This window comes from Etheostoma cragini, chromosome 24 (genome assembly GCF_013103735.1).
Source record: "Etheostoma cragini isolate CJK2018 chromosome 24, CSU_Ecrag_1.0, whole genome shotgun sequence".
Classification (NCBI taxonomy): domain Eukaryota; kingdom Metazoa; phylum Chordata; class Actinopteri; order Perciformes; family Percidae; genus Etheostoma; species Etheostoma cragini.
The window spans coordinates 13457390-13464791 of NC_048430.1; the positions used below are offsets into that span (position 1 = coordinate 13457390).

At 43.8% G+C, this 7402-nt stretch overlaps 1 protein-coding gene across 2 annotated transcripts; it reads left to right on the forward strand.

Moving 5' to 3' along the window:
• The first annotated feature begins 277 nt into the window (after positions 1 to 277).
• Positions 278 to 5775, forward strand: LOC117939472 (double-stranded RNA-specific editase 1-like). 2 transcript variants are annotated; one of them, XM_034864849.1, is made up of 8 exons: positions 278 to 1432; positions 1990 to 2104; positions 2255 to 2423; positions 2574 to 2728; positions 3574 to 3742; positions 4013 to 4194; positions 4721 to 4899; positions 5556 to 5775. In XM_034864849.1, the coding sequence occupies exons 1-8, from the start codon at positions 437 to 439 to the stop codon at positions 5730 to 5732; spliced, it is 2142 nt and encodes a 713-aa protein (XP_034720740.1). In that variant the 5' UTR covers positions 278 to 436; the 3' UTR covers positions 5733 to 5775. The 2 variants fall into 2 exon arrangements, with proteins under 2 accessions (XP_034720740.1, XP_034720741.1); XM_034864850.1 differs by lacking the exon at positions 5556 to 5775 and having other exon boundaries at positions 4683 to 4893.
• Positions 5776 to 7402: the final 1627 nt, after the last annotated feature.

Consider the following 7402-nt stretch of genomic DNA (forward strand, 5'->3'; position numbering starts at 1 on the left):
TTATTTCTGTGGTATTTTCTTCATGCTGAGTTGAGGTACAGAATTATTTTAGGAAAGGTTGACAACCTTGTTTCAAACCCCATTTCCCCCCACACCCCTTCTTAACTAAACCTGCGTTTTCTATGACTGTTTTCTGTCCTGAGCCCCGTGAGGAGTAACCTGTCATGCTTTTACTAGAGGATGCTGTAAATGGAAATTTAAATTAAGTTCCATCAGCTTTGTTATCAGGGCCTGGTGAAATGTGTTCCCAAAACACAGAAGATCAATGATGATGTTTAGAATACCCTTTGTTCCTACTAAGTTTTTTTTTTTTTTTATAATTTCACTACAGAAGTATTGATTAAGGAACACACATCACTTGTTCAGCTGCAAAGAGAAAATCTCTAAAGTAATCTCTAAATTTTACGTTTAAAAGATCCTGCAAAGAAGGCATTGCATGTTACTCTTTCTGGGCACTGCAGGTTCACGGCGCACAGATGTTAAGGAAAATCGGAACGTCTTCTCCAAAGAGGGGGTTGCAGCTGACGCTACTCAGCTCCCTAATGGGAGTGCTGGGGGTGGGAGGAAACGTCCCTTAGAGGACGGCAATAACGGGCATACCCATTCAATATACAGGCCCAAGAAGCGTAAGAAAGTCACTGGGCCCATTCTGCCTAAGAATGCCCTAATGCAGCTAAATGAGATCAAGCAAGGGCTGCAGTACAAACTGCTGTCTCAGACCGGGCCAGTCCATGCACCTGTCTTTGTGATGACTGTGGAGGTCAACGGGCTGCTCTTCGAGGGTTCTGGTCCCACGAAGAAGAAGGCCAAGCTGAACGCAGCGGAGAAGGCCCTGCGCTCCTTTGTGCAGTTCCCCAACGCATCCGAAGCACACATGGCCATGGGCCGGACGCTGTCTGTTCACACAGACTTTACCTCGGACCAGGCGGACTTTCCTGACATGCTCTTCAACGCCTTTGAGACATCGGGTCCCGTAGATAACCCGTTTCACCTCGCATCCAACAGCTCTTTGGGAATTTCCTTCTGCTCTTTCGGGATCAAGTACCCAATGCCACCCTCCCCTGTCCCACCTTTATCCCCAGACCCTATGGGGGCACCCTTAACCCCACACCCTATGAGGGCACCCATACCCCCATTCCCATCCGCCTTCATGTCCCGTACAAGCAGCAAGAACCCTGTCATGATCCTGAATGAGTTGCGGCCGGGCTTAAAGTATGAGTTTGTATCAGAGTTTGGGGTGAGCCACAGCAAGAACTTTGTCATGTCTGTGACCGTAGATGCGCAGAACTTCCAGGGTTCTGGGCAGAACAAAAGGCTGGCAAAGGTCCGGGCTGCACAGGCCGCTCTGTTTTCTCTGTTTAACATGAAGCTGGATCAGGCTCCGTGCAGACAGCCCATACCCAGAGAAGGACTGCAGCTTCACCTGCCACAGGTAAGCATGGACCAAGGTATATGACCATTGAAAGGCCCCAATGTTTTTCCTAATTTACCGTTTTTGTCTTTTGTCCTAAAAAGATTTGATCAAATTAAAGGTCTTTAGTCCAAAGTCTTTTACCTATGTTTTTGTTGCTAAGCTTTTGATGATTTTTACTCTTTTACATCCTGTGAAGCACCAAAAAGAGTTGAAAAACACAACAGGATTAGAGTTAGGAGCAACAAGCATGAAAATAAGATTTTACTATAATACATGTTTTTCCCAAATAATGTTTAGAGTTTTAGGCTTATCAAATATTTAGAAAATAGTTCATTCTTCTTTTAGTTTAATTTTGTTTTACAATTTGCCGCTTTGTGAGATATTTTTATTGGTTTAGGTTTTGTTTTTTCCGAAATGTTTTGAGCTTTTTCCAGAGTTTGTCCTTTTCTTGGTTTCTAAAGACATCTGACACTGCCCCTGTTGTTGACTTCTTGGCCCACATTTTCAACCTTTAACATTTAACCCTTTTATTTAATGTCATGTTTCACCTGTGATCATTTGTTCCCCCCCCCCAGGTCCTGGCAGACGCCGTCTCTCGCCTGGTTGTCGAAAAGTTCAGCGAACTCACCGAGGACTTCACGGCTCCACACGCTCAACGGAAAGTTCTGGCTGGTGTTGTCATGACAACAGGTGATTGCTTTGCATTTTTCATGTTTTTGTTGCTTTTGTCAAAAATGTTCTCGCAGACTTATTTCAGTTTTGACTATATTGTTTCTTTGGACATCTTTAAACAACTTTTTAGCTTTATTCTAAATTATTAATTTATTCTTTTCTTTACAGGCGCGGATGTGAAGGAAGCGCAGGTGATCTGTGTTTCCACGGGAACAAAGTGCATCAACGGAGAATACATGAGCGACAGAGGTTTGGCCCTCAACGACTGCCACGCTGAGATTTTGGCTCGCCGCTCGCTCGTGCGGTTCCTGTACTCGCAGCTGGAGCATTTCCTCAGGTGCTTGCTTTCCTTTTAACTCTGTGATTCCTTCTGCAGTATTATCTATCTGTATTTTAAAGGCTACCAGTCAATCCCAACCCTTCTGTAGCATTTGCCAAAGCGCTGAATACTTAAAAAGCATCTTGATTTTCCTACTTTTTTCTCCAGTGACCAGGAAGAGGAGCAGCAGAAGTCCATCTTTAGCCAGTGTGAACACGGACGAGGTTTTAGACTGAAGGAAAACGTTCAGTTTCACCTTTACATCAGCACATCGCCGTGTGGCGACGCCCGCATCTTCTCTCCGCATGAAGCCACCATGGAGGGTGAGTGGATGGAGAATAAAGCTGCCTTTCCACAGTGGAAATTAACCAGACTCCCTGCTTCCTGGTCTGCAGAATGTCCGTCAGTTTAGTGTCAAAAACGTTTTAAAAAGTTCCCCTGGATCAAATACAGGAAGCTGGACTCCTGTGGTGCTTTGTTTTAAAAACATTTTTGTTCTATGTATTGTACAACCAGGTCCGGTGTATAGTCGTTCCCACGGTGCTCTTAGTTTTGGGGTTGATAGTGGTTTCATTTTTGGCTAAGTAGTCTTGCAGGCATCGGTTTCCCCTGTAAACTGCAGTAATCCTGTGATCTTGTAGAAGCTGAGCTCCTCTTGTAAAATGATTCAAGTTTTTTTTCCATACCCTGACAAGCTTCATTGTTGATGAAAGGCAGAAGACGACGTTCCAGCCTCCTGGGCTTAGTCTGTTGAAATGTTTTAAAGCATGGCCTGAGAGAGGGCCGAGAGCCATCTCTAGTGGTCAGAAGAGAGAAGGACACCGCTGGATCTGCTGAGCAGGGGATGTCTTTTATTCATCCTGGACATATTGCAACAACTACATGTCCATGCAAAACTCACTCCCACAATCCTTACTCCACACATTAAATCCCGTCTAAAAACCTGCTCAGTATACTCCGTATAATATGATGGTACATGTCTGTTATTGTTGTTGTTCATTGCTTTGTAATTCAGTGTTGTCTTTGTTATGCATCTATTTTTATGTTTTACTATTTGTTCATGTAATGTGTCCTCAGGTTTCAAGAAAGTCATGGACTCTGAATTAAATGTATTATTATTATTAGTATTAATAAAAACACTGAGTGATTGCTTGTCTTTCTGTGTCAGATCAGGGCGACAGACACCCGAACAGAAAGGCCCGCGGGCAGCTGCGCACTAAGATCGAGTCTGGTGAAGGAACCATCCCAGTCGGCTCCAGTCACACCCTCCAGACGTGGGACGGGGTTCTGCAGGGCGAGAGGCTGCTCACCATGTCCTGCAGTGATAAGATAGCCAGGTTTGTGATTGTATTACTTTGTGTTCACACCAAGCTACACCACATGAGCACTTCCTATCCGGGGCGGAGCCAGACTTGGTAAACATTTGGGGTAGAAGTGGCACAAAAGGTTGGAAGGGGCATCAAAAACGTTTTTAAAAAAGCTTTAAAAACGTTAAAACCATGACAAAGGTCTAGCTCCAGTTATGTTTTTTTAATACTGTTTATGTGAAGAAAGTCTGTTCAGGTGTTAGCCTGATTTAAGAACGTCGTTGGTTCTGCCCCCTTCAGGTGGAACGTTCTTGGGCTGCAGGGCTCTCTGATGAGCTACTTCACAGAGGCCGTCTACTTCTCCAGCATCATCCTGGGTAGCCTGTACCATGCAGACCACTGCTCCAGGGCCATGTACCAGAGGATCAGTGAGATCCAGGACCTGCCACAGTCCTTCAGCCTCAACAGACCGCTGCTCAGCGGTGAGAAACAGACTCTGATTCTTCTTCTAAGTGTGTGACAACATTATGGGATGGATCCCTACAGAGATAGACCTTTTTAGTTTAACACGAAATCACATCACCAGACTAGCTCAAAATATTCTGACTTAGAAATAGGCTTTTGACGCTATTCTGACAGTTTTTAAACATTTTTGTTTTCTTGTTGATTTTTATTTTATTTTATTTTTTTAATACACACAAGGTGGTATTGTTACTTTTACTGAAGTAAAGGATCAGAATTCTTCTTCCGCAACTGGTTGTAAGCATTTTTTTCAGCCTAAATAACTCTTAAAGATCCTCCTGGTGCAACACCTTGTTGATGCTTTCAAGATTTTTTTATGTTTTTTTTTTTTCTTTGATGAGCATTTGATGCTTTTATTGACCCCCTTTTTTTTTTACAGCTGTTTTGACATTTCTCGGACAGTTTTGTGAGAGCGTTTTACATTGTGCCATTAGTACATTTACTGCAGTGAAGGGTCTGAATACCTCTTCCTCTGCTGGCCTACAGGAATCACAAATGCGGAGGCTCGTCATCCAGGAAAAGCTCCTAATTTTGGTGTGAACTGGACGCTGGGAGACGTGGCCGTGGAAGTGATCAACGCCACCACGGGGAAAGATAATCTGGGCCGACCCTCGCGGCTCTGCAAACACGCTCTGTTCAGCCGCTGGATGCACCTCCACTGCAAGGTAATACTGCTGAGCCTCGGCATACTGCACAGCTGAGAGAGGTCTGCGTCAAATAGAACTCAAAGACCACTTTTTGGCTCCGAATATTCTGACTTTTGTAGAAAAGTATTAACCATCTATCTACATGTATAAAGAAATTATTTATTATATTACGCTATGCCGATGATAAAGTATCATATGTTACCAACCGTGCTGTCAGTTAACCGCATTATTAATGGCGTTAACACAAACCTATTTTAACGGTGTCAAGTTTTTTATTGTGAGAGTAACGGTTAACGGCCTAGCAAACGTAGTTTTTTCACATGCTGTTGCAACAACTAGTAACGTTAGAAAAACTGCAACACCCACCGGATCTAGCTAGACCGGCAACACAACAACAGGCACGCCACACACGCCGTTTGGGCTTGGGAGCCGCCCAAAGAGTAGTACCATTACGTTTTGAGTGGGTACGATTCTGGAGGGAAAGTTTCCTTTTTAAAAGTTGCCATTGACGAGACCAAAGTGGATTTGGTCGTTGTGAACTGAGCGATTAAAACCAAAAGGTAGCAGTGGAGATGGAGCCTTACTGTGACAATAAAACCTTTGTTTTTTCTGATTGTGAGTGAAAGTTGTCGCCCCCTGACCTAAGTCTTGTGAGACCCCTTTGTGTCCCGTAGCTGGCGTCGAGCCTGCGGATCCGGACAGGGCGGCCTGGCAGCTACCAGGAGGCGAAGGCGGCAGCGGTGGAGTACCACAGCGCCAAGCAGACGCTCTTCAGAGCTTTCCACACAACTGGCCTGGGCACCTGGGTGAAAAAACCCGTAGAGACGGACCAGTTTGCTATTGCCGACTGAGGTAGAGAGTAAGGGTTTACACATGTTTGGGATCAGTTTTAACCCATTTGTGCCGGATGCTTCGCGCCGACACATCTACCGCCGGTTACTGCGTTGCGCAACTCTGAACCTCCTGCCGGCTGCTGCGTGGCGCAGCATTCTTCTGTATTCGTCAGTCTTTTCATGACGCGTGCAGCAGAGAAGGCACTGTCATTGGTTCAAATACACATGAGGCGGGTCTTGTTGGCTATTTAAAGCCATGTGACCACCAAAATGTACCGTAGTTTGCTGAAAATCATGTCAATCAACCGGACACCCATGTGCGTTTGTTTATGAATTTTTGAGAGATGAGCGAGAAAATGGCTCCGACAGAGGAGGATGTAGACAGCGGGGCCAGTGACATGCCTCATGTGTATTTGAACCAATGACAGTGCATTCTCTGCCGCACGCGTCATGAAAAGACGACGAATACAGAATGCTGCGCCACGCAGCAGCCGGCAGAAGGTTCAGAGTTGCGCAACGCAGTAACCGTAGCTGTGTCGGCGCGAAGCATCCGGCACTAATGGGTTAATTGAGTTAATTCCCTCTGGATCGTCATGGCCCAAAATCCACATGTCCACATCCATGGATTTCATGTGCGCACCTTTTCTTTGTTTTGTCATGCACTGAAAGAATTTTTTCTCTAAATATTCAGACTTTTTTTTTTTTAAATGTTCAAGATTTTTCTCAAAATATGCAAGCTTTTTTGTGCAAAATATTCAGACCTTCTTCTAAAATCCATGGATTTGGTGAGAAAAAGCCAGTATATCTTAACGTTCCACCTTTGTTTTAATATCCTCATGCTGCTCCCTCTCAGTCAGCAGTACATTCTCATTCAATTATGATAACCTATCATATGTTACTAAAACAAGAGACAAATGTAAAAACAGACTTTGGATATTGAACAGCATTTCTGGCTAAAATATAACGTGTGATCATAACTGATTAGTAGGAAGTCTATCATAAAAGGTTTATTGTGTATCAGTTTTGTGATAACTTGAGATTGTTCCCCTGCAGTTTGTAAAAAAATCTTTTTTTTGCTTTGTTGTAATTCTTTTGACTGAACAAAATATTTTCTTTTATTTCAAGCTGAGAATATGCACTCATAAAAAGACGTGAGACGCTACTCATCCACAGCCCTGCCCTCAGTTTCAACAACAGCTTTAGAGATGTCTGATGTTCCTCAGAAAATGCAAATTAGGTCACAGTCAGACATTTTTGTAGCTTTTTGTCAGTTTCCTGACCCAGAGATTCAAAAACAGTCACCCAGAGTGTCAGAAAATCCCACAAAGGGTCCCAACTCAGAGTGTCAAACAGTGACTCCAAAAGGGGAACACGGAGTGTCATGGGATTACATTCAACTTTAGTAGAAAGACTTTTTTCTTCAGTAACTAAGGCCAATGGCACCTGACCATGCGTTGTTTTGTTTGACACACTGGCAGTTAGACAGAGTTAGACTAGATCAACAACTCTCATGCAATTAGAATATTTTTTTGCGTCTGTAAATCTCTCCTACAGTGAAATAATCCCTATCACAACCAGTAAAAGATCACCAAAGATGATGTCATGTACATTTCATTTAAAGGCCTCTACTACTGTTGATGTGTGAAGTGATGTTTTACTCTTGCAATGCAAAAAAGTAATTTCCAGAT